Source organism: Ranitomeya variabilis, chromosome 1, assembly GCF_051348905.1.
Source record: "Ranitomeya variabilis isolate aRanVar5 chromosome 1, aRanVar5.hap1, whole genome shotgun sequence".
Lineage (NCBI taxonomy): Eukaryota > Metazoa > Chordata > Amphibia > Anura > Dendrobatidae > Ranitomeya > Ranitomeya variabilis.
Genome location: NC_135232.1, coordinates 764,339,271 through 764,367,197, shown reverse-complemented (window position 1 = coordinate 764,367,197; position 27,927 = coordinate 764,339,271). Strand labels below are relative to the sequence as shown.

The following is a 27,927-nucleotide window of genomic DNA, read 5'->3' as shown; positions in this document are numbered from 1 at the left end:
ACAAAGGACAGACGGAGTTCCACAGGGCCTCAGGACTGTATAAACACAGGGACCGCTGGGAGACAGGCACTACTGGAGCAGAGGGGAGACACAGGGACCGCAGAGAGGCTGGGAATGCAGAGGCACAGGGGCTGCAGCGGCGCTGGGATAGTGGGAGCAAAGTAACAGAGGAGCGACGGGGGCTGCAGGGACACTAGGAACTGCAGAGCGACAGGGACTGCGGGAACACAGGAACTGCCAGGGCTGTGAGTACCGAGAGGTTCTGCGGAGAGAAAACAGGACATAGAATCAGGGAACAGAAGATGCATCGTACACACGCGCGGCCTGGAGCACTAGGAAGACACAAGTGATCATCAGGCACAGAGGTGAGATACAGAGAGGAAGAAATAGGAACGCAGCGCCTTACTTCCGGGTGAAGAGGGTTCTCCAGGACGATAGAGAGAACCGGACAGAAGGAGCCAGCAGAGGTTACAGGTGCGCGCGCACAGAAGAGAACCTGACGTGCGCGCGCACCCGATGGCCAGCAGAGGTCGGGAGCGAGCGCTGGAGAGAGGAAGCTGCAGGAGAGCCGCGCCGGGACGCCGGGAACAGGTAAATATGAGCGGTTGCAGGAGGCGGCAGAGGAGGCGGCGTGACAGCACCTTTATGACATGTACAGTGGCACTGACCTAGCTCACGTAGTCCCCTCTACGCCCCACTGTTCAGGGCTCCATATTACAGCATCGTCATCATGTTGGCACAGTCCTAGCTCAAGTGGTCCCCTCTATGCGCCCCACTGTACTGGGCTCCATATTACAGCAGTCATCGTGTAGGCACAGACCTAGCTCACGTGGTCCTCTTTCTGTACCGGGCTCCATATTACAGGGTTGTCATCGTGTTGGGACAGACATAGCTCATGTAGTCCCCTCTGCGTCCCACTGTACAGGGCTCCATATTACACCACTGTCAGTGTCGGAACAGGCCTAGCTCATGTGGTCTCTCTACGTCCCACTGTACAGGGCTCCATATTACAGCATTGCCTCAGTGTCGGGACAGGCCTAGCTCACGTGGTCTCTCTGCGTCCCGCGGTACAGGGCTACATATTACAGGGTTGTCACCGTGTTGGCACAGTAGCTCGCGTGGCCTCTCTGCTCCCTGTTGTACAGGGCTCCATATTACATAGTTGTCACCGTGTCGGCACAGACCTAGCGCACGTGGCCTCTAAGCGCCCCACTGTACAGGGCTCCATATTACAGTATTGTCATGGTGACAGCACAGACCTAGCTCACGTAGCCTCTGCACCCAGCTGTACAGGGCTCCATATTACAGCGATGTCACGGTGTCGGCACATGAAAAAATAAGACATGAGCACTACTGAAAGGGTGCTGTAATAATTATAGGGGATAATTCAGGAGACTCTTTGCGTGGAACAAGACAACAGGACACAGTTTTATAAGTGGTAAAGTTTATATTATCACACGGTGATTCAAGAAGGTGCAGAGAGAAACTCAAGTCCACAACACTTGGTGCAAATAATAAACGCAGCTTAGCAGTCAATAGGAAACTTCAGAGGTAGATGCAAACAAACAGAAAGTCTATGAAGCACAGTTAAACTTGAGGAAACTTGACACGAATAGATCCTTGACTTAGTCCAGACACAGATAGATATGCTATAGGCAGTTCAAATCATATCTTAGCTCAACCAGGGAGGCCTGGTTAATAGTCTCAGGTTTTGCAGAGCAGAAACAGCTTACATGTCCAGCAAATGCAGATGGAAGTAACACGAGCAGCAGATGAAGGAAGATTACTGAACACTGGCGTATGCAGCAGGAACTCAGAGCAGAGTGGCAGGATCTCCAACACAGATTCACAGGTGCAGGTGCAAGGCCAGGGAGTAATCAGGAGCTGGATGCAAAGCAGAATAATCTAGCACAGACTGAAGGCTGGGGTGGAGTTTTATAGCAGGAAGACAAGTGCACATGAGACCAAAGACGCCATGTTGGAAAAGGGCAGTAATGCACAATTGCCTATTTTTAAAAGGGGTCTGTCTAGTATTATAAAAGATGAACTAGCTCGCTCAGAGTCACCACTAGTTCTTGTGACATTTATACAGCATTGTGTGCGCATAGACATTCGCCTTACTGAGCGTAGACAGGAGAAATTTGCTGCATATAACCGTATTTCTAACTTTTCCCTTCCTTCCAAAGAGCCTGCAGGTAAAACATCTCGGGAAGTGGAGGAGGTGCCCATGCAAATTGATTCCGTTCAGAGGCGCGAGATCAATGAGCGGTGGGAGCATCGCCTTCGTGAAAGTATGTTTCTACTGCGGCCAGTCTGACCACTTCTTGATCAATTGTCCTAAGTGTCCTAGACGGCCTAACAAGGTGCTAGCAGCAATAGGGGAGTATGACAACTGTGATGATGAATCTGACATCTCTGAATGTAGCCTGCCTTTAAACGCTGTATTGCATTCACTTTCTATGACTTCACCCCCCAAGGAGCTGAAGGAAAAGAACTCTCACTGTTCTCTCCCTATTAAGATCCTGTGTTCAGGAAAGTGGATTTCCAGTTCAGCTATGATTGACTCTGGTGCAGGTGGCAATTTTATGGATATCGCATTTGCCAAGGAACATGGTATTAAAATTCAGCAAAGAGCCTCTCCAATTACCATGGAAACAGTGGATGGGTCACCTTTAATCTCTGGGCCTGTGGATCAGGAGACCGTACCCCTTGAAATTTTGTTGGAGCCTAATCATCAGGAGCAACTTTCTTTCTTGCTAATTTCTTCTCATTTTCCTGTGATTTTAGGCATTCCTTGGTTGCGTTCTCAGAACCCAATTATCAACTGGGAGACAAAGGAGATTATCTTTCCAACAAGGAGCAACTCAGCGTTAACAGAAGCTGTCCCTGAGTCCACGGCTACGGAACCACATGTACAGGTATTTTCTTTACCTCCAGCATATAAAGAGTTCTCTGACCTCTGTGACAAGAAGAATGCAAATCAGCTTCCTCCACACAGGCATTATGACTGTTCCATTGAGTTACTTCCTGGGGCAGATATTCCTTTTGGTCACGTATACCCTTTGGCGGCACCTGAGCTTCAAGCCTTAAAGGAGTATATTGGTGAAAATCTGGCCAAAGGCTTCATACGTCCTTCTTCCTCACCAGCAGGGGCACCCATTTTTTTTGTAAAGAAGAAGGATGGGACCCTGAGACCCTGTGTTGACTTTCGGGAACTCAATAAGGTAACCGTACGAAACCGTTACCCTTTGCCTCTGATTCCCGAATTACTGGAAAGAGTCCACCACGCTAAGGTGTTCTCTAAGCTGGATCTTCGTGGGGCTTATAATTTGGTGCGTATTCGTCCAGGGGATGAGTGGAAGACAGCATTCAGATGCCAGTATGGACACTTTGAATCTCTCGTGATGCCCTTCGGGCTTTGTAACGCCCCTGCAGCATTTCAACACCTTGTTAATGACATCTTCAGAGATTTGTTGGACCAGTTTGTTGTGATCTATTTGGACGATATACTAATCTTTTCTGACTCTCTACAGGAACATGAAGAACATGTCAAAACTGTTTTAAGACGTCTGAAAGAACCAACTGTATATCAAGCCGGAGAAATGCGAGTTCCATCATTCTGAGATACAGTTCTTGGGTTATATCATCTCTCCCCAGGGGCTGAACATGGAATCTGGTAAGATTCAGGCTATCCTTGACTGGCCGGCACCCAAGAACGTTAAGGAGGTCCAACGTTTTATTGGTTTTGCAAATTTCTACAGACGCTTCATTCGAAATTTTTCTGATATTGTCCGTCCCATTACTTCCTTGACAAAGAAGGAAAAGCCCTTTAAGTGGTCATCACAGGCTCAAGAAGCTTTTGATCGGCTGAAGATGTTTCACATCAGCACCGCTGTTGATACACCCAGATCCAACACATCCTTTCATTGTGGAGGTGGACGCTTCTGATAATGCTTTGGGGGCTATTCTCTCCCAAAGAACTGGAGAGAAGGGTCTGCTACATCCTTGTGCTTTCTTTTCCCGTAGACTAACCTCAGCAGAGAAGAATTACGACGGGGGAGACAAGTAATTGCTGGCTATTATTGCGGCTTTCAAAGAATGGAGGCATCATCTGCAAGGAGCTGCACAACAGATCATAGTGCTAACTCACCATCGCAATCTAGAGTTCCTTAGAGCTGCTAGATATCTTTCTCCTCGTCAGGCTCGTTGGAACTTATTCTTAAATCAATTTAACTTTGTTATCTCGTACCGTCCAGGTTCTCGTAATGGGAAGGCTGATGCTTTATCCCGAATCCATGCTGCGGATTCCGTACCTGGAGCCCCGTCCCAGACCATTCTATCTGATGCCAATTTCATCGCAGTTATCCACGATCAGGACTTGTGGAATGTGGAAGGAGTGCAGGGAGGCCTATGAAGGTGATGTATTTCTGGCCAACCCACCTGTGGATATTAATCTTGTCTTTAAGGGCGGCATGTGGTTCAGATGTCGTCCGTCTGCAGATCCTCAAGTTTGTACATGACTCTAAGTTGGCTGGTCACAGGGGGGTACAGAAGACACAAGAGTTCCTGAGCCGATTCTTCTGGTGGCCAACTTGCCTGAAGGATACCAAGGACTATGTTCTCTCTTGTGAGGTATGTGCCCGTTACAAGACTCCTCATGTGGCACCTACGGGTCTTCTACAACCATTACCTGTTCCATCCCGCCCTTGGGGGTCTATATCAATGGACTTTATTGTGGAGCTGCCTACATCGGGGGGCATGAATACAATCATGGTGGTAGTTGATCGCCTGACTAAAGCTGCTCATTTTGTTCTGTGCACCGGCCTCCCCTCTGCTAAAGATAGTGAACTTGGTTATACAGAATGTCTTTCGGTTGCATGGGGTGCCGGATGAGATCATCTCTGACCGTGGAGTACAGAGTACAATGGTGGTGGTGGGAGGCAGCGATGGAGGTGATGAAATGGGCAATGGTGGTGGGGGGGAGGCAATGATGGAAGTGATGGGCAATGATGGTGGTGGGGGAGGCAATGTTGGAGGTGATGAATTGGACAATGATGGTGGGGGAGGAGGCAATGATGCAAGTGGTGGAATGGGTAGTGATGGAGGTGGTGGGGGAGAATGATAGGGGTGGTGGGGGAGAAGGCAATGATGGAGGGGGAGAAGGCAATGATGGAGGTGGTGATGAGGACAATGATGGGGGTGGAGAGGGGCTGCATTATACTTTGAGGGGGGCTAAATTAAATTCTGTGGGGGGACTGCACTATTCTCAGGGGACTGCATTATATTATGGGGGGCTACATGATACTATGTGAGGGGGCTACAGTATAATCTATGGGGGGCTGCATTATATTCTGTGGTGGGGCTGCATTCTCACAGTTGACTACATTATACTATATGAGGGGGCTGCATTATACCCTATGAGGGTGCTACATTATATTCTGTGGTGGGGACTGCGTTATACCTGAGGGGGTTGCATTATATTCTATGAGAGGGGACTGTGTTATATTTTATGAGGGGGCTAAATTACATTCTGTGAGGGGGATACCCCAACCCTCGCTACATAATTAAGACGTGAACTCCCTTATATTATACCCTGATATTAGCGCTTTTTACCGCACAATTGGTGGTCTTGTATCTATTTCTATGTAGCTACATAGTGGGCCCCAAGAATGATTTTCTCTGGTGGGCCCAAGGTGCTCCAGTCCGACGCTGATGGTGGTTGATCAGATTCTATCGTGATCACCTACTCTTCTTACTCATGTTAGGTCATCCATCAAGTGGAGAGGTATATGCTTAGCTCACTGTGGATCCTGGATACGACGCAGAGTCCACTGCTTGTCAATTAAGTGCACTTAAGTCTGTCAGTATGTAACTGAAGAAGGTCTCTTATGACCGAAACGTTTACTGGTACTACAAATAAATGTTGAGCTGTTCTCTTTATAGTTACTGTGCCGGAACGACCTAGCTCATGTGGCCCCCTCTCTGTGCCCCTCTATATTGGGCGCCACATTACAGCGTTGTCACCGTGTGGTGGCTTATTAGCGCCATATTACGGGACACACAAATGCCGCAGATGGCCACTTCCACACCTGAGCCATAGCCCTCCCTCACCTTATGGTTACCTGAGCCCCAGCGGGAGGACACCCCCATTAGGAAGCAGCCCACCCCTGCAGCATCAGCTGCCAGCACAAAGGCCAATTCCCCCCAGCCATTATTCCTCTCAGTGCCAGCAGGAAGACAGGCGAGTCCTGGGAGCTGCCGGAACTTTCCAGCAGAGGCCTTAGTCACTCAGCGAGGGGCGGGAATGCGAGAAAAATCCACAGTTTCTTTCCCAAATAAGTCGAAAAAGCCGAGCTCCTTTTTAAGGCGGGAAACGCCCTGCGCGTGCTGACGTCACCGCCCATAGGTAGCCACGCCCACCCGTGCTATGACCTCACCCAAGAATTCCTGGCTGCCACTCACTCGGTGACTGCCTTCTCCTCAGCCACAGTCCCTCAGGCTGCTGCTGCTGTGCCGGGAGAGGCTGCAGACTCGGTCTATGAAGTGTCGCCTGTAACCTGCACTCCCCCGTGCACCAGTCACTACCCGGAGCGCACACATTCCCACTCCCTGCAGACACAATGGCTGGACTCAACTCCCTGGAAGCGGTGAAGAGGAAGATCCAGGCTCTCCAGCAGCAGGCCGACGATGCTGAAGACAGAGCGCAGGGGCTGCAGAGGGAACTGGACACTGAACGCGAGATGCGTGAGAAAGTGAGGCGCCGCTACTCCAAGCTATACGGCCTCTGCTTCCTGTCTCCTCTCTGCTCTCACTGCTGACTCCTCTGCTGCCCCTCCTGGCGGCCACTCTCTCCCTCCACACTGCTCTCTTCTGCTGCTGCTGCTGGAAGGCTGGCGCTCCGCCCACTTGGTCCGGTGCCACCTGGGTGCTGTGATTAGATGTGTGGCTAATGGGGATTGTGTGGACGGGTTGTCACTCATGGCGACTGTTCCCACCCTCATGGCTGATGGTACGCTACCTGGTTACCATGGAGACGTCCGGGCGCCTGCCTAGGCTGAGCCGTAAAGCGAGTGCACTGCTGCTCCTCTCCTGCCTGCCTATGTGGAGGTGAGGAGCCTGCTTATCAGCTGGGGCAGGGTTGGAGGGAGGTAGCTGCTACTTTCCAGAGACAGCGCCTCTCCTGCCTGCTGGTTGTTTCTGGTATTGCCGCTCTGCACTTTTACAATGAGTGAGCTGAGTGGTAATACATGTGGACAGGTGACCCTTTTACAAAGTAGCCACGTTGGCCCAGTTATTACACAGATGGACCGATCCTCTGAAAGCAGGCTATGTTAGTGACTTAGTTCCCTGGTGTTCGGACCCGCTCATATACAAGACTTAGCCAAAGTGGGCAGCCCCTTTGTTGAAGAATTTGTTATAATCAGACATTTCGCTATGTAGATTGTCCGGTGCTGTATATTGATGCGGTATTGTCCATCAGTAGCAGATTGGTGGGGGCGCGTCACCTGGCACCACCCGGATCAGCTGTTCCCAGTGCGGGGCACATCCATGTAGTGGCCGGGTAATGCCCGGCTGCCCCTATATGAATGGGTGGCGTGTATCCGTACTCCGCTGCGGTCACTACATGGCTGACTGCGCCGCACAGGGACTTCTGATCTGTGCACCGCCACTAATTTGTACTGATGGCCTATTCTGGGGAGTTTTCATCAATACTGGACAGCTGCTTTAGCAATATTCATCTTAAACTGTGAAGATGTTGAGATGTCACCTGTGCCAGATGTTAAAATGCACACTGCTCATATTAAGTAGATCTCACAGACCTGATGAGGCTGGTGTACTTCCTTTTAAATCTGTCTGACTAATATTCAAATAACTTTATGACTAGTTTAAGAATTTGTGCCTTTCTGGCATGAAGTTTCAAAGTAAGTACACTGGCCTCATCGTGTCCAAGCTCTAATTCATTGTATGTAGCTTGGACTGGGAAACCTGCGTTTCTACTAGGTTTGATATAAACCCTGTATTTGGTGCAACATCTTGGAGGGGGTATGTTGGTCACAGGCTGAAGAATAAGTTGCTCACAGCATGGGATGTGACACACACACACACACACACACACACACACACACACACACACACACACACACACACACACACACACACACACACACACACACACACGTCCATTGTAGAAATGAATCCAGGCTGACCTTTGTAGCAATCTCTTGTACACTGTGCTTCTAGTGGCTTGTTCTGTGTAGGACACCTCTGAAATATGGCTGTCTGAGCCGACCTTGCTGGGACCACAGACCCTAACATAACCACATGCCGTAATGTGGCAGAGCACAGCAATAACCCAACAATACTTCAGTTTGCCATTACTTTCTAACGAAACGTCAGCAATCCTCAGAACGAAAGGGATTTTCCCCCGCACAGTCGCTCCCTGGCAATTGTGGTGAGTAGCTGTTACCATGCACAAATGTGTAGTCTGGACTGGCATAGTTGTCCGATGGCATCTGCTGGAGTGCCACCGTGCAGGAGAACTTTGCTTTCTCATGGATCGAAGCCATACCCATTATTGCCTGTGGTGCTATTCACAAGTCTGTGTTATTTTGCAGACCATATGTTTGCAACAACAAAATTGAGACCTGTCCATCTTTTGTCTGAGGCATGGATCAAAAATGACAAATAGAACTGTGTCTGTGAACATCACTGATGGCATGCAGATTTGCCATTGTAATGATTCAAAGATTTGCGAATTGGGGATAAAATCACTGATGGTAGAACGGACATGCTGACCAAATACTGATGAATATCGGTCTACGTAAGGCCTTAACGGAAAGTCTGTCCTCACCTTTTGAGATCGGACCCCTGCTGATTAGTGTCACGGCATTTCCAGGCATTTATTAGTCCCTGCTCACAATCTGTGTTCATTTCCATTGTTCTCCTTTGTTATGGGGTGCATTGGCATATCCGACTACTGGCCAACATTTTTACTTATTAGATGGCACTTGGACCCCCTAGTGTGTCACTGTCCATTCACCTATCTGAGAAAAACCCAGAGCATATCATCATTTGGGAATCTTCTCTCCATAGCTGTATGCACCAAGCTAGTAGACAGCCACACATCATGGTCTGCGAGCCACAGCCTGCCTTTATAGTCTTTACACAAAATAGCTCATCATCTGGAACAGAGCCGTCCATGAGAATATCCCCTTGCCTCAGTAATACTTTGACATCCCGGATGCCACTAGTGCACATAAGTATCTGCAGGTGACATCAGCTGACACCGTACATAGAAGTCGACCATCGGCTCCATTAATTGTCTTGTTTTTTTTTTGTTTTTTTTACTTCCAAAAAACACTGCACTTAGGAAAGCTGCTTTCCTATTGGAGGAAGCTGATAAACAGGTCTGGTCACATTCTCCAACAGAAGTGCAGAGGAGAACCTGGAATGCTTACACAGAATCATGTTGCCAACCCCTTTAAGGGAGTATTTAAAGTCTCTAGACGACAGTCAAACATTGCATGTGAATAGTCATGGTTTCGCAATGCAATTTTGTCCGCACTTAACAGATGGAACACATTTGCTTCACCTGGGAAAAAAGCGTGGCCAAAAGCCAAATCCTAACATCCCGGTGAGTGCATGCATGACTTCACTGTACAGTGAGAAATGACTCCTATAAATCCACAAGATATGACATGGACGTGGCATGTTCCAACATCTGCCCTACTGCCCATGCAGATAGGCTATACATGCTTTAGGGGTGCATTCCTTTCCATAAATCACCATGAGCTCATTCAGAAGTGGTGCAATCATTCCTGAGCTCTCGATGATTTCCTAACAGACATGATTCAGCGTCCTGTGCCAGGTGAGAATCTAGGGCAAGTGACCTCAGCCAGACGAAGTGATTCATTTACTCAATGCCATTTTAGGACAGGGCTGTGTTGCATCACACAGCCATACATCTACCATTCACATCTCCCTTTGGTGGTAGCAAGTGCCTTTATGAACGTAGACTTGTCTCTTTGGAATATTTAGACTAAAGTTGGACAATCCGGTGCGGATTCAAAGATGTTGCAAATGTGCCGACTTCACACTGCAAATCTGGTGCAGTTTACAGCCTAAAACAAGTGGATGGGGTCTTCAAAACCTTTATTAAAGGGGGGGGTTATCTACTTCTTCTTTTTTTTTTTTTTTTTCTTTAAAGAGAACCTGTCACCCCCAAAATCGAAGGTGAGCTAGGCCCACCAGCATCATCGGCTTATCTACAGTATTCTGTAATGCTGTAGATAAGCCCCCGATGTATCCTGACAGATGAGAAAAATAGGTTAGATTATACTCACCCAGGGGCAGTCCCGGTACGATGGGAGGCCCCGGACCAGACCACGACGCCCATCTTCTTACGATGACATCTTCTTCTTGTAGTCACGCTGCGGCTCCGGCGCACTTTGTTTGCTCTGCCCTCAACAGGGCAGACAAAGTGCGCCGGAGCCGCAGCATGACTACATTAAGAGGATGTCATTGTAAGAAGATTTGAGGCCCCGGACCACGATGCCTATCGGACCGGACCGCCCCTGGGTGAGTATAATCTAACCTCTTTTTCTCATCTTTCAGGATACATCAGGGCTTATCTACAGCATTACAGAATGCTGTAGATAAGCCCCTGATGCTGGTGGGCTTAGCTCAACTTCCATTTTGGGGGTGACAGGTTCCCTTTAATGCATGTACTTTTGAGATGAAACATTTTTGTAGTTGGGCCTTCATGCAATGGCCATTTTCCTTGTTGTTTTTCCTCCCTCCTCCTTCTCTTATTCAAAGAGCAATTAGTTTATTAACAGGACAATCCCTTTTAAGCGTTCATGCTCATTAGCTAATATGAAGTCCTAACTGACTCTTGGCGGGATTGGTCAGTTGTCTGTTAATAGGCACCCCTGGATGGATACCTGCTAGATGTTGATAGTCCTCTCCCACCTCACCCTCTCCACACTGAAGATTGGGAGGAATAACTGACATACAAACACTTACTGCAAGTGTTTGCAGACAAGCCAATCAGTTCGAAGGACCCTGGTCCGGTGGCCACATCAGTAGTTTGACCACTGGATGGGACCCTCTTTTGATTTGCAGGTCTATGATAGGTGCGCCTAGGGTTCATAACAGAAGAGGTGCTGGGGATTCTGGCATGTAGAAGGTAGTTCAGGCCTATAGGCCGGTGACCAACCAGAGCTTGCTCCAATTGCTGCATTTAAATCACTGGCAGCAGAATTTAGGGTAAATCATGTCCCATTGCAACACTCCACCCCTAGTGATGTGATAGTGGGTTCCAGTGGCTTGTCTTGGCAGCTGGAAGGCCCGTAAAGGCTACCATCGCTGTTTATCATAGACCTCCTCTGAGCAAAGCCTTTTTACAGTAGCTAGAAGAATCACATGTTCCTCTCTAAGGAGGTTAAAGTGAATTACCTCCCAAAAGTATTTGGTATTGCCACATTTTGTAAACATCCGATCTACCAAAATATAAAATAACGTGTACATTGAAAAATTCAGGCATTTTCATAACAAAATGTAAAAAAGCAGGATTTTTTTTGTTACGATAACTCTTTCACATGCAGTGACTATTTGCAGTGTAAAATGTCACTTCTGATATGCAAAGGGTGACGTGCGGCTTGGCATTCACATTTCCACAATGGTGCTCTGCAGCGGGGTCACAGCAGCGTATAGTATCCGATGTGAGATGCTGATGACACTCAGAGCCCAGTGTCAGTGCTCTGATCCTCACATGAGATGATCACGGAGCTGCTGATCTCTCAATCTCCTCCATTGCTGATGTCTGCGCTGTTGGCACTGCACCTGGATGACAGCATGCAGTGTGGTCCCCCCACCCCAAAACTCCTCTGCATGAGAAAATAATCACTAGTCAGCCATAGTATAACATTGGATTGAGTGCTGTCACTTGTGCAAGTTATACCCTGGTTATAGGCCAGTCTGAGCGAGCCCCCTTGCACACAATTTGCTAGTATTTGTACACTGTTTTTAAAACAAACAAAAAAAAAGTTCATGGAAATGTGTACGATGCTTGAAATTGTTACTTCTAATTTTTGGTAACCTCCTAAGTTTTGAGTATTTAGCTACTTTTCTTGAACGGAGTTTCTTCTGGCTTTTGAGTGTCTGAAGGATCTCAGCGGAGTTGTTAGCAGCCCGAGGACACCGTATCCTGCAGACACACCCTTTCCTGGTGTAACTGTATATAGTAGGTCATCTGTGACCAGTTTTCCTTACTGTATGGAGTATAGACTGTAAGGCTGGCTGTGCCTTTTGTGTACAGTGCTGTCTCCACCTCACATTCCTTCCACACCCGGTGCCCCAGATGTCTACCAGCTGGCCACTACAACTTGTCCCGGACCGGTATAAGCCATAGGATGTCATTTTTATTGCATGTGTGTTATCTGACAACCACACTGCAAAATGTAATCCACTATTAGTCTTTTCTGTGTGCTGAACACACAGAGTAATAGGACTAAGCAATATACCGTATGTGTTTTCTTAATGTAAAACTGGCCTGTATAAATAACATTATCAGCAATAATACAGTACCAGTCATACCTCCACAAGATCAGTTTGTGTTAAGCAAGGATCCTCATAAAATATTAATTTGCATCTTCTACCTTGAGTTTCTCCTATGTGGATTCTGGGAAGTGCTGGTAGAAGATCCTACTTCCAATGTTCATCTCCTAGTCCTGCCTTTCCTGCCCTGTGACAGACAGCAGGTCACGGTGCCGCTGTGCATTTGTGACTTGGGGTACTACAGTCATTACAACCACGCCTCTGTGGACTTCTCAGCCCAATATATATATGCCACTCAGACTAATAAGAATATGGGGCACCTCAAGGTTAAAACACTCATTTTTTACAATTATGCGCACAACGTTCCCTTAACATTACATAGAACCATAGATAGCAAGGCCGAAAAGACATATGTCCATCCAGTTCAGCTTATATTCCGTCAGAATAAATCCGCAGATCTATGTCCTTCTAAAGAACCTAATAACTCTAAGATACAATATTGTTACACTCCAGGAAGACATCCAGGCCTCTCTTGGACCCCTCCAGTGAGTTTGCCATCACCACCTCCTCAGGCAGGCAAGGAATTCCAGATTCTCACTGCCCTAAGGCTAGTTTCACACATCAGTTTTTTGTTTTCAGGCGAAATCCGGCCAACTTGTAAAAAAACTGGATCGGCACAAATTGTGAAAAACTGATGCGCTGGATCCGGCCTTCTTTAATGCGCATGGATTTTTGACTTCCTGTTTCGGGGACGAGAGAGAGAATCTGCATGATTTGTATGGAAAAATGCTTTGAAAACCGGATCCGGGCACCAGATTCATTGTTTCACACCTCCGTTTCATGTGTTTTTGGCCGGCTCCGTCACTGTGCGTTTTTTTTTTCTTCGCCAGACAAGAAAAACGTTGCAGTGGACGTTTTCTCCGTCCGCCGGAAACGACTATTTTGACGGATCCGGGAAGAAAACGGATGAAACGTCTGGCCATCAGGCACAATCTGGCGCTAATACAACTCTATGGGAAAAAAACGGATCTGGCATAAAAAAACCTGATTTTTTTTTTCCAAACATTGCCGGATTGTGCCTGAAACAAAGCCTGATGTGTGAAAGTAGCCTAACAGTAAAGAATCCTCTTCTATGTTGGTGGAAAAACCTTCTCTCCTTCAGACACAGAGCATGCCTCCTTGTGACTGTCACCTTCCTCGGTATAAACAGATCCTTGGAGAGGGATCATTGGATTACTAGAAATTGGTATTATGATGAACGCAGTGCTGTCACTTATTAATTGGGTAAATCTTACCATCCGGTTCCCTTTATAAGTATTGGCATACAGTCTGTATAAAATATATTCAAGAAAACTGTAAGGAACATGGATCCATAATGCACGTGTGTGAATGGGCCTAACGCTACCAAAAATTGATGACCAGATGCCTCTAACAATATTCTAGTAGAGCTGATTTTTGGGACCTTGTGATTACTTTCCACTGGTACCTTGTTTATCTCCTGGGTGTTTTTCCAGCTGCCAAGTGATGATACTCATCAGTAATAGCTTGTGTTTGGCATATGAAGATGAAGCAAAAGGTTACTTATGACTCTCACTCTAGATTTCTCTTTATTAGACATGTTGCCTCTTCTCGGCTGCCTGGCTTTGGCTGCAGGAGGAAGTGTGAGGCAGAACGTGACGTTGGCCAGTCTGTAAAGTATTAGCAATCTTTCCAGGGATCAGCATTTTCCAGCTATTCCCACAGATAGCATCCTGCCGGCGGTTTCCTGTCAGTCGGCCGTCGCGTACGGCCCTTACCGTATAAGGAGAATCTTCCCATTTTATAAAGGGAAAGGTGGAGTTTCCACCATGAATGGTTTCACTTCTTTCTCCAGCAACCTACTCTTGTGCAATGATGGAGCACATGTTAAAAGCTATTCGTTTCACTAGTACTCTTATGTTCTTATCATTTTCCATTTTTCTTTTTCTGGATGACAACTTAATGGAAACCTAACATATTGCATAACACACATTGTTCAAAGGACAGAATGCTAAGAGGAGACCCAAGTTCTTTATTCTGGTTCAGATGCTTGAAGGGTGTTCCAGAATTTAAAGATCACTTTGCCAGACTAACTCTTCACTAGCTTTTTTTTTTTTTTTTGTCCCCCCTTCTCCATTATCGGACTGGCCCGTACCTCTATACTCAGCACCGTGTCCAATAGTGGTCTGCTGGCTTCTTCTGTGCTGGGACGTTACTTGACAGCCTGCAGCTTTACTTTCCAACTGAGCAGGAATAAGCACTGTTGGATGCAGTGTGATGGGTGCAAGCGGTCAGTTACTGCCGGCCATCTGCAGCAGTCATGTAACGTCCTGTTAGATGTGGAAGCCAGGAGACTGATGGGAGCACGGAGATGAATATGGCGGTGGTGTCAGTCAGTATCATTCCCTTTTTTTCTTTTTTTTTTTTTCTTCTTTTTTTTAGGCTCCAATAAGATGTTGTAAAGTGTAACCATAGTCTTAACACAAACTTGATTTTTTTTTTTTTTTTTCCCTCTAAATCTTTTTATCTATGGTGCTGGATACGAACCCATTGCTCAGTATTTTGCAGGGCATGTATGTAATATCTGTAGGATGTCCCATATCCATACAGGTTTCTTTTATTTCAGGCAGAAGGGGAGGTGGCTGCACTAAACCGTCGTATCCAGCTCGTAGAAGAGGAGTTGGATCGCGCTCAGGAGCGTCTAGCTACAGCGTTACAGAAACTGGAAGAAGCTGAAAAGGCGGCTGATGAGAGTGAAAGGTATTTATGGAGTGACTAAGTAATATGCTCCTGGTTTATGGCTATAGGGTTTCATCTGAACATTGCACCTTTCCTGATATTAGAATATTGAGAGAATCGAGCACTTTCACTCAGGCAGTGTTCACATGGGGAGGACAGGTTGCAGACTTGTGTCCAGAAACTCTTCACAGCATTTTAGTAGTTGCATGAATGACATTTCAACCCATCTTATTAGCAGTGCAGAGAAATAACCACATGTAAATGGACATGAGGTGCAGACTTTGAATCTAAAGCCGGTCAGGTTATGTTTTGTGACCTGCAGATTAGCATATCTGCTAGTGTGAGCATGCCACTGTAAAGGCCCCGTCTCACTAAGCGATTTACCAACGATCACGACCAGCGATACGACCTGGCCGTGATCGTTGGTAAGTCGCTGTGTGGTCGCTGGGGAGCTGTCACACAGACAGCTCTCTCCAGCGACCAACGATCAGGGGAACGACTTCGGCATCGTTGAAACTGTCTTCAACGATGCCGAAGTCCCCCTGCAGCACCCGGGTAACCAGGGTAAACATCGGGTTACTAAGCGCAGGGCCGCGCTTAGTAACCCGATGTTTACCCTGGTTACCAAAAAAAACAAACAGTACATACTCGCCTTTCGGTGTCCAGGTCCCTTGCCGTCTGCTTCCTGCTCTGACTGAGATCCGGCCGTACAGTGAGAGCAGAGCGCAGCGGTGACGTCACCGCTGTGCTCTCACTTCTCACTGTACGGCCGGCAGTCAGTGAGAGCAGGAAGCGGACGGCAAGGGACCTGGACACCGGAATGTGAGTATGTAGTGTTTGTTTTTTTTTTTTACATTTACGCTGGTAACCAGGGTAAACATCGGATTACTAAGTGCGGCCCTGCGCTTAGTAACCCGATGTTTACCCTGGTTACCAGTGAAGACATCGCTGGATCGGTGTCACACACACCGATTCAGCGATGTCAGCGGGGCCTCAACGACCAAAAAAAGGTCCAGGCCATTCCGACACGACCAGCGATCTCGCAGCAGGGGCCTGATCGCTGGTACGTGTCACACATAGCGAGATCGCTATGGAGGTCGCTGTTGCGTCACAAAACTTGTGACTCAGCAGCGATCTCGCTAGCGATCTCGCTATGTGAGACGGGGCCTTTAGGCTATGTTTTCACGGTCAGGAAACGTTCAGGATTTGCTGCGGATTGGACGCTGCGTACATCCTCAGTGACCAGATTTTACAACATAGAGGAGGGGAATTTATGATCCCATCTTCACTATGTGTGCATGGCCACATCCGGCGGCCCTGTGTATCCGGACATGCGGCGCGTCTTTATAGACCACAGCATGTCTATTTATCTTGCTGAGACACTTCGTTTCCACAAGATAGACTGTGTTATTTATCTATAGGATGCGGTGATTCTGCATGTTCAATGAACACATCCGGAATCATCGTGCGTACAACAGGGGGTGGTGCTTTGGGCGGAGCAGGGTATCTGCTGCGTCCAAATCGCTGCCAATATGCCCCATGGATACATACTCTAAGGCTATGTCTCCACGTTGAGGAAACCCAGCGCTTTGGATGCAGCGGATACCCCGCTCCTCCCAAAGCGCCGCCCCTGTTGTACGCGCGATGATTCTGGATGTTGATTGAGCACATTCCTAATCACTGCATTGTATTCATTGAATGTGGTATTTATCTTGTAGAGACGGAGCGTCACCGCAAGATAAATAGACATCCTACCGTCTGGAAAGACGCTCCGCATGTCTGGTTACGCAGCTTCACCGGATGCGGCCGTGCGCACATAGTGGAGACGGAATTTCATAAAATCCTTTCCACAATGCTCTAACATTTGGACGCTGAGGCTGTACGCAGCATCCAATCCGCAGCAAATCCTGATGTAATCCGGCAAGTGGAAACATACCCTAAGGGCTCGTTTCCATTTGCGAGAAACACGTCCGTATCTCGCATGTGAAAACCAAGCTCTGGTGCCGGCACTTGGGAGCGGAGCATGCGGCCGCATAGCAACACATGGAGCTGCACTCTCCGCACTGGAGTGCCGGTGCCAGAGCAGGGTTTCCACATGCGAGACACTGACGTGTTTCTTGCAAATGGAAACAAGCCCTAACCCTCATATTAGTGCAAAGGCGGTCTTATGTAGAAGATCCAAAAGAAAAACTGCCTCTGCTGCTCGTAGTAATTGATCAAAGAAATATTTTACCATAATGTAATCTGAAAGCTATAGCTGTGGGCAGCCAAGGCCATTTTTCTCAATCCTTTCTATATGTTCCTGTGAAACCTTTCTATGGTGTGTGTGATCTAACAGATGCTTTGCTTACTGTCCTTGAGAATACAGATGTCCTCTGTGCTTTCTCTTCTCAGTCACTAACATGCATCTAATTTCATTATCTAATGGTGTACATTTAAAGCCGACTATGGCACTTCCAACAAGCGTTAACCAGATTCTGACTTATGTGCAACTAGCTGAAAGAAGAGAACCATATATGAAAATAATTATTATAGATCAATAAAAACACTGATAAGTACAGAACAAAGTGCCCAGTAGGGGGAACCTAAAATCCTATATATATATATATATATATATATATATATATATATATATATATATATATATATATATATATATATATATATATATATATATATATATATATATATATATATAATTATTTTTATTTTTATTATTTTGTATCCATACTTTGGATAGGATCATAATTAGAGTGTATAGGAAAGACTACCATATCAGCCCCAATCCAACTAGCAGAATTTATTCTAAATAGAGACAATTTATCCAGCTCCTAAAGTTGAGTGGATTTGAATTTGGGGTCTGCATGTAATCTGGGGCTTCTTGGATGCCTATCTGAGAGATGCCTTTTGGAGAAGTACTATCACACTTTCTTTGGATAAAACGACCTCTGAGGTACAGAGCAGGGACTCTTCTGCCTTGCTCTATGGATATGGCACACATGACTGATCAAGTAAATCGAAGAGTCGGGTCAGATGGCTGCTGTGCAGCTGTTTGTATTTTGCCAAAGTTACCGCAAGAGTCTCCATAGGAGCTGTATTCCCGGTTGCCACTTCAGTACACAGCTTGCCAGATTTGCTGCTATTGTTTTTTTGTTCCATTTATTTATTTTTTGTTATAACCAGAGCTTAACAACTTCATGACATATCATGAAAAATGTGATTGCTACAGTACACAAAGCCAGACACCAGCCAGTACCTGCCTCAAGGGGAAGTGGCCAGGGATTGCTGATTGCTGCAGTTTAACCATTTAAATGCCTCGGTCAGTCAAACAGTTGCATTTAAATGGCTTAGTTGGCTTGCACCAGCACCCATCCCACACCTCTTCTGTCTGTGACACAATCATAGTGGGCTGAGTTACCATGGCAGGCAGAGGTCTGCTAAAGTCCCCTCATAGCTGACATGTTGATCTTCCTATGAGAACCATAATTTATATACTGTGTAATAAGCAATCAAGTGATCACTGGTTCAAGTCCCCGAAGGATAACCTAGATTAAACCAAGCTTTAAATATAACAGTTCCCCTACCCCTATTTTTATAGGAAAAATCTAGTCCAGTCTATCAAGAATGTAAACTCATTTAAACTATTCTGTTAAATACAGCAAAGCAAGTCGAAACGCAAGAACAGGTATTTGTATTCTCTCTTCACTCCCCACAAAAAAATGCAATCTAAACTTTACATTGCAGGGGTGGTGGGGAGTGTTACGATTTTTACTACACTTGAAAGTTTCTTCCATAGTTCTGTCACAACTTGCACACATTAGAAATGTTAATTGTTGTGGCACAACCAAAACTGGACATTTTATGTAAAATTTACCTTCATTTTATGTTTACAGAGGAATGAAAGTAATCGAAAACAGGGCCATGAAGGATGAGGAAAAAATGGAAATCCAAGAAATGCAGCTTAAGGAAGCCAAACACATTGCAGAAGAAGCAGACCGTAAATACGAAGAGGTAAACAACAAGCTCGCTCACCGTCACCTCGCGTATTAAAACAAATTCCTGTCTCGCTATTTTTCAGCTCTACCAGTCAGATTCCACGAAAGCGTGTTAACAATTAGAAATCATGCTCCCTAACCCTTGGAGGACCTGATAATTGTATCTTTTTTTCTTTTTTTTTTTTTTTCTTTCAAGAGCCATAACTTCTATTTTTTGCACTGACAGTCGTATGAAAGCTCGTTTTGGACCAAATTGTAGTTTTAAATGATGACATTCAATTTTCTATATAATGTTCTGAAATAGGAAAGACAAGAGGGCAAAAAAAATCCTGACGAGTTGAAATGATTAACCCCTTAACGACCGCTGATACGCCTTTTAACGGTGGCCGCTAAGGGTACTTAAACCACAGCGCCGTTAATTAACGGCGCTGTGGAAAAAGTGAATAGCGCCCCCCAGAGTCGGATTTTCTCTGGGGTCTCGGTTGCCGAGGGTAGCCGAGACCCCAGAGAACATGATTCGGGGGGTTTTTACCGACCCCCGAGTTGCGATCGCCGGTAATTAACCGTTTACCGGCGGTCGCAACAAAAAAAAAAACAAAACGCGATTTGCCGTTTAATTTCTGTCCTCCGATGTGATCGCACATCGGAGGACAGAGAAATGTGGTCCCCGATGGCCCCCAATAGCCCCCCGATACTTACCTACCTCCCCCGGTGCTCCTCGTGGCTCCCGATGGGCGCCGCCATCTGTTTTCCAGGAAAAAATGGCGGGCGCACACGCAGTGCGCCCGCCGCCCGGCACCCGGAAGTTCTTTGGGGTCTCGGCTGCCGGGGGTAGCCGAGACCCCAAAGAACATGATCGGGGTCGGTTTGCACCGACCCCTGTTTTGCGATCGCCGGTAATTAACAGTTTACCGGCGACCGCAAAAAAAAAAAAAAAAACGATCTGTAATTCTCTGTCCTCTGATGTGATCGCACATCAGAGGACAGAGAAATAGGGGGATTCGGGGACCCTAACATACTCACCCGGTGTCCCTGGGTCCTCTTCTGTCTCCTCCTGCCGGCCGGCTTTTTCCTTATGGCGGGCGCATGCGCAGTGCGCCCGCCATCTGCTGCCATCTGCTGGCCGGCAGGAGAGACGAGTTGGGGCTAAAATTAGGGTTAGGGTTAGAGTTAAGGTTAGGGTTAGGGTTAGGGTTAGAGTTAGGGTTGGGGCTAAATTTAGGGCTAGGGTTAGGGCTAGAGTTGGGCTAGGGTTAGGGTTAGGGCTAAATTTAGGGTTAGGGCTAGGGTTAGGCTACTTTCACACTAGCGTTTTTTGGCTTCCGTCGCAATGCGTCGTTGGAGAAAAAACGCATCCTGCAAAAGTGCTTGCAGGATGCGTTTTTTTCTCCATTGGCTTGCATTAGTGACGCATTGCGACGGATTGCCACACGTCGCATCCGTCGTGCGACGGATGCGTCGTGCTTTGGCGGACCGTCGGCACAAAAAAAGCTACATGTAACTTTTTTGTGCGACGTGTCCGCCATTTCCGACCGCGCATGCGCGGCCGGAACTCCGCCCCCGCCTCCCCGCACCTAACAATGGGGCAGCGGATGCGTTGAAAAAACAGCATCCGCTGCACCCGTTGTGCGGCGCTTACAACGCTAGCGTCGGTATGTCGGCCCAACACACTGCGATGGGCCGAGTACGATGCTAGTGTGAAAGTAGCCTTAGGCTTCTTTCACACTTGCGTCGGTACGGGGCGGTCGCAATGCGTCGTACCGACGCACGTTGTGAAAATTGTGCACGACGTGGGCAGCGGATGCAGTTTTTCAACGCATCCGCTGCCCAGTCTATGTCCTGGGGAGGAGGGGGCAGAGTTACGGCCACGCATGCGCGGAAATGGCGGACGCGACGTACAAAAAAAAGGTTACATTGAACTCTTTTTGTGACGACGGGGCTAAAGTTATGGTTAGGGTTGGGGCTAAAGTTAGGGTTAGGGTTGGGGCTAAAGTTGGGGTTAGGGGTGTGTTGGATTTAGGGTTTTGATTAGGGTTGAGATTAGGGCTGTTTTGGGGTTAGGGTTGTGATTATCGTTAGGGTTGTGATTAGGATTATGGATCGGGTTGAGATTAGGGTTAGGGGTGTGTTGGAGTTAGGGTTGGAGTTATAATTTGGGGGTTTCCACTGTTTAGGTACATCAGGGGGTCTCCAAACACGACAGCCAATTTTGCGCTAAAAAAGTCAAATGGTGCTCCCTCCCTTCTGAGCTCTGCCGTGCGCCCAAACAGTGGTTTACCCCCACATATGGGGCATCAGCGTACTCGGGATAAATTGGACAACAACTTTTGGGGTCCAATTTCTCCTGTTACCCTTGTGAAAATAAAAACTTGGGGGCTAAAAATCTTTTTTGTGGGAAAAAAAAATATTTTTTTATTTTCGCTACTCTGCATTATAAACTTCTGTGAAGCACTTGAGCATTCAAAGTTCTCACCACATATCTAGATAAGTTCCTTGGGGGGTCTATTTTCCAAAATGGGGTCACTTGTTGGGGGTTTCTACTGTTTAGGTACATTAGGGGTCTGCAAACGCAACATAACGCCCGCAGACAATTCTATCAGTCTGCATTCCAAAATGGCGCTCCTTCCCTTCTGAGCTCTGCCGTGCGCCCAAACAGTGGTTTACCCCCACATATGGGGTACCAGCATACTCAGGACAAATTGGACAACAACTTTTGGGGTCCAATTTCTCTTGTTACTCTTGTGAAAATAAAAACTTGGGGGCTAAAAAATCTTTATTGTTAAAAAAAATATATTTTTTATTTTCACGACTCTGCATTATAAACTTCTGTGATGCACTTGGGCATTCAAAGTTCTCACTACACATCTAGATAAATTCCATGGGGGGTCTAGTTTTCAAAATGGGGTCACTTTTGGGGAGTTTCTACTGTTTAGGCACATCAGGGGCTCTCCAAATGCGACATGGCGTCCGATCTCAATTCCAGTCAATTTTGCATTGAAAAGTCAAATGGCGCTCCTTTGCTTCCGAGCTCAGCCATGCGCCCAAACAGTGGTTTATCCCCATATATGGGGTGTCGGCGTACTCAAGACAAATTGTACAACAACTTCTGGGGTCCGTTTTCTCCTGTTACCCTTGGTAAAATAAAAATTTGGAGGCAAAAAGATCATTTTTGTAGAAAAAATTCGATTTTTTTATTTTCACGGCTCTACGTTATAAACTTCTGTGAAGCACCTGGGGGTTTAAAGTGCTCACCACACATTTAGATAAGTTCCTTAAGGGGTCTAGTTTCCAAAATGGTGTCATTTGTGGGGGGTCTCCACTGTTTAGGCACATTAGGGGCTCTCCAAACGCGACATGGCGTCCAATCTCAATTCCAGCCAATTCTGCATTGAAACAGTCAAACGGTGCTCCTTCACTTCCAAGCTCTGCGGTGCGCCCAAACAGTGGTTTACCTCCACATATGGGGTATCGGCGTACTCAGGAAAAATTGCACAACAAAATTTGTGGTTAAATTTCTGTTTTTACACTTGTGAAAATTAAAAAAAATGGTTCTGAAGTAAAATGTTTGCAAAAAAAAAGTTAAATGTTCATTTTTTTTTCTTCCACATTGTTTCAGTTCCTGTGAAGTACGTAAAGGGTTAATAAACTTCTTGAATGTGGTTTTGAGCAGCTTGAGGGGTGCAGTTTTTAGAATGGTGTCACTTGGTTATTTTCTATCATATAGACCCCTCAAAATGACTTCAAAGGTGATGTGGTCCCTAAAAAAAACATGGTGTTGTAAAAATGAGAAATTGCTGGTCAACTTTTAACCCTTAACTCCCAAAAAAAAAAAAATTGTTTCCAAAATTGTGCTGATGTAAAGTAGACATGTGGGAAATGTTATTTATGAACTATTTTTTGTGACATATCTCTCTGATTTAAGGGCATAAAAATACAAAGTTTGAAAATTGCAAAATTTTAAAAATTTTCGCCATATTTCCATTTTTTTCATAAATAATCGCAATTAATATCGAAGGAATGTTACCACTAACTTGAAGTACAATATGTCACGAAAAAACAATCTCAGAATCAGCGGGATCCGATAAAGCGTTCCAGAGTTATAACCTCTTAAAGTGACACTGGTCAGAATTGTAAAAATTGGCTCGGTCATTAAGTACCAAATTGGCTCTGTCACTAAGGGGTTAAATGAATTAAAAAAAAAAAAAAAAAAAAGCAATATGATTCTCAGGTCATGACTACAGCAATGAAAATATTTATTATTTTAAAATCTATATTATCTCACTAGTTTTAAAACAAATTATCTGATCTTTTAGTTTTAAGCAAATTGTCACTATGTTTTGAGACCTGTATCTTATTAATTCTGATTTGTTTAGGTTGCCCGTAAATTGGTCATCCTTGAAGGAGAGTTGGAGAGAGCGGAGGAGCGCGCAGAAGTATCTGAACTGTAAGAATTCAGTTTTCTTTTTTCTTTATATCTTGCTGACAAAACAAAGTGGCTTTTTTTTTTTGTGGACAATATTTTATTGTAATTGTCACACTTTCCCAAATTTATATTGGGTTAAGGGGGTATAGGTGAATGGAATGCAGGAAGGCGCTTCTGGTTTTAAAACTGAAAAATTGTTTTCTGTACTCCACATCTCACTGGTTTTGGAGGCAAGAAAAGGACATTTGCAAAGTGTACTATCCATGACCCATTTACAATTTCTGGGTAGTCATGATGACATTCATGATCTAACTTGTGATTTCAACAGGTGCTTCACATAAATGAAATTTGTCCCCAGGTGTTGGCTCATAACTTTGACTACTTGATATAGAGCTTTTATATAGATATTGGAAAAACAAGTGACTGAACAGTACTATTGTCTTACATATGTGCACAGAAACAGTAACCACATTGTATTTATTTGTGCTCCAAATGCTGTGGTTGCTGCTGATCATAGACTAGATTCTACCCTCAACACCATAGTTGTACAATCTTTATCCTGTTAGTTAAGGGCAATAAGCAATCAAAATATGACCCACTGTTTAAAAATAAAAGTCTATCTCTCTCTTCCAATATTTATAAGAAAAAAAAAAATGAATTTAATATATTGCAATTTTCACACTGGCGAATGCAGCTTTTTTTAGAAACTAACTTACCTGTTCAGGAAACAACGCATGTACATGTCACAATGGTCAGACGCCGACCCTATCTTTTCTATTGCAGTATGTAGTGAGCCTGTGCAAAGGTCATTGTGAAGGGAGGAGGAGCAGTGTCAGATGTGATATCGCTTATTGTGAATGGTGGATCTTGTGTTATTAGCTGTGCATAGGTGTTACCTGACATTATAATCCTGCTTCTGATAAGCCTATCTGAAAATTGTTCATGAAAAGGACAGGAAGAATTTTCAGCTAGGTTTCTTATCAGAATCAGGGTTACACAATGACAGGTAGCAGAAAAGTATGTGTCTATTTAAAAAAAAAAAAAAAAAAAAAGTATGAAAACTGCAAGATTGCCATATTTGTGTTTTGTTTTTGTTTTTTTTCTGTATCCTAAAATTCCCAATTTAGAAAATAAAAAAACTTGGCGCGTACACAAACCTGATTTAAAAAGGGCCTGTCATCACATCAAGTGGTCGGATTTTCTTATTTTTTCGGTTTCCCTGAGCAGTTGATGCTTATGCTAATTGTTATGGTCATTATCAAGGAGATGTTGCAAACGGGATTTCCTTAGGGCATATCTTTAGGCTGCTCTACATAATCACCCTGTGTCATGCCCCTTTGATTAAAGGGAACCTGTCGCCCCAAAAATCGTATCTGGGCTAAGCCCACCGGCACCAGGGGCTTATCTACAGCATTCTGATCTACAGCATTCTGTAATGCTGTAGATAAGCCCCTGATGTAACCTGAAAGATGAGAAATAAAGGTTAGATTATACTCACCCAGGGGCGGTCCCGCTGCGGTTCGGGTCCGATGGGCGTTGCGGTCCGGTCCAGCGCCTCCCATCTTCATACGATGACGCTGTCTTCTTGCAGCGATCCGGCGCAGGCGTACTTTGTCTGCTTGTTGAGGGCAGAGCAAAGTACTGCAGGTGCTGGGCCTCTCTGACCTTTCCCTGCGCACTGCAGTACTTTGCCCTCATCAGGGCAGACAAAGTACGCCTGCGCCGGATCTGCAGCAAGAAGACAAGAGGACGTCATCAAATGAAGATAGGAGGCCCCGGACCGGACCGTGACTGCCCGTGGGTGATCATAATCTAACCTTTATTTCTGATCTTTCATGTTACATTGGGGGCTTATCAACGGCATTACAGAATGCTGTAGATAAGGCCCTGATGTCGGTAGGCTTAGCTCAGATACGATTTTTGGAGTGACAGACTCCCTTTAAAGACAAAAGAAAAATCTCTGCAAACTCTGAACAGCAGAAATAAAATACAAGCAAAATTTGTCTATAGACTTGGTGGAAGGTCCTCATTGTAGGTAAATGTCATTTTCTGTGTTGACAGTTTCCTTTTTAGTTATGGTGTTAATCTGTAGGTTAATGCCAATGCAATGGTTCTCGGCCACCTTACTGAAAGTGCAGCTACAGAAAGAAAATGAACCGATTTCTTCCCGAAAGCTGCTGGATGATCTATACTCTATAATATGAGAGGCTGCTGTAAGCCTGTCCGACATTTTTACGCCTCATTCTGCACAGATGCGCTGCAAGCTGACAAAGTGCCAGGACATGCTTACAGTGCGCGGTGACTGTAGTCGCTCAGTACACAGTCCCATGGCTGAAAGCCGGTGGCTCTAAGGAAGAAATAGGCAGCTGGGTAGCATCGTGCTTCTATTTACTTGCGTATTAACCCTATATCTGCAGATAAATGGTGTTTTGAGGTGACTGGTTCGCTTTATACATTAGTTCATTTTCTGATTATAGCTGAGTATTCACATGGCTGTTACCCTAATTTTGCTTGTTTAATTTTGTTTTTTTTAAGAAAATGCGGTGATCTGGAAGAAGAATTGAAAAATGTGACTAACAACTTAAAATCCTTAGAAGCTCAATCTGAAAAGGTGAGGGGATTATAATTGTGTACATGCTAATGTTAAAGGGGTATTTTCACATCCTTAAATTAGACCTCATGAAAATAAAGCAAGTTGGCAATTGACTTTTTCTATCTGCTGTCATTCGTCTGCAATGAGAGCTTTATCTTTCATAGTGTACAGCTGGCTTCCATGGAGATCTGCCACAAGTGCCTGCTCAGACCCTGCCTGAGTCTGCACAGTAGTTACATTCCAGGAAACGGGTTAACACCTAACATACCAGTCAGCACTCTCTGGCTCATTGATTTCTATACTGCGGTGACCTTCTTTCCTCCCTCCCAGCTCCTGAAAAGCTGCTGTTTTTAAATCTTGCAATATCACTAGACTCCACAATTGTCTGCATTAAGCGCGACTCTCCTAAGCGCAGCTCCGGCTTGCTCTTTGTCTGGAGCTTTGTTTGTTAGGCTGGTTTCACACTTGCGTTTTGATCTGCAGCGTTTTTAAAAAAAACGCATGTGGTGAAAAACCGCATGTAAACGCAGCAAAACGCTGCGTTTTTTAGACGCATGCGTTTTTGCATGCAGAAAAAAAACGCGGCGTTTACATGCGTTTTTTCCTGCGTTTGCGTTTTTTAAACGCATGCTGAGAAGTGTGTGACAGCTGCCAATCATCAAAATCAACTAGAAAACCCACTAAAAACAGAAATAGCTAGGGTTAGGATCCCTAGGGATCCTAACCCTAACCCTAGGGATCCTAACCCTAACCCTTAGGGTTAGGATCCCTAGGGTTAGGGTTAGGATCCCTAGGGTTACTAGGGATCCTAACCTTAGGGGTAGGGTTAGGATCCCTAGTAACCCTAGGGTTAGGGTTTTCTTGTTTTTTCTTGTGGTTAGGGTTTTCTTGTGTTTTTCTATAAAAACGCATGCGTTTTTAACGCAAGCAAACGCATGTGCTTAAAAACGCATGCGTTTACATAGACAGCAATGCTTTTTGCCGCGAATAAACGCATGCGGTTTTTTTGCGGCAAAAAAACACCGCTAGAAATTGCTACAGGTTGCATTTCTGCAAATGAACGCACGCGTCAAAACGCATGCGTTGCCGAAAACGCATCAAAACTCACGCTAAAAAACGCAAGCGTTTTTGAATGTTAAAAATAGAAAAAACGCATGCGTTTTTTTAGCGCTAAAACGCTGCAGATCAAAACGCAAGTGTGAAACCAGCCTTAAAATGCAGTTATTTATAGAAGTACAGTGATGACTGTACAGACTTGCGAACAAACCATTGTGTTATAGAAGAACTTGTGCTGAGCTTTGTAGTTCTACTTCTCACAAGAACTGTCAATCAAGGAGGAGTGCCTCCCTGCTAGAAACATGCAAAACCTGCAAGTAAGGAGACTACATGGCACTGAGCTGCTCGAGACAATTTGAGAATAACCCTGTAAGTGTGTGATACAGTGAAGGAAACAATTATTTGAACCCTTGCTGATCTTGTAAGTTTGCCCACTGACAAAGACATGAACAGTCTATAATATTAAGGGCAGGTATATTTTAACATTGAAAGATAGAATATTAAATAAAATCCAGAAAATCACACTGTATAAATCATATTAAAGG

General features: G+C 45.5%; 1 protein-coding gene across 5 annotated transcripts in view; it reads left to right on the top strand.

Annotated features, from left to right (window-relative positions):
* TPM4 (tropomyosin 4) overlaps positions 1-27,927 on the top strand; it is an 87,832-nt gene that overhangs the window by 52,881 nt on the left and 7,024 nt on the right. For 2 of the 5 annotated variants that reach the window (XM_077271888.1, XM_077271890.1), the window contains exons 3-6: positions 15,203-15,336; positions 19,209-19,326; positions 23,684-23,754; positions 26,269-26,344. In XM_077271888.1, the coding sequence (XP_077128003.1) occupies positions 15,203-15,336; positions 19,209-19,326; positions 23,684-23,754; positions 26,269-26,344 (399 nt within the window). Of the gene's footprint in view, positions 1-6,389; positions 7,108-15,202; positions 15,337-19,208; positions 19,327-23,683; positions 23,755-26,268; positions 26,345-27,927 lie in introns of those variants that run through there. The other 3 variants (XM_077271893.1, XM_077271903.1, XM_077271898.1) reach the window with 3 other exon arrangements.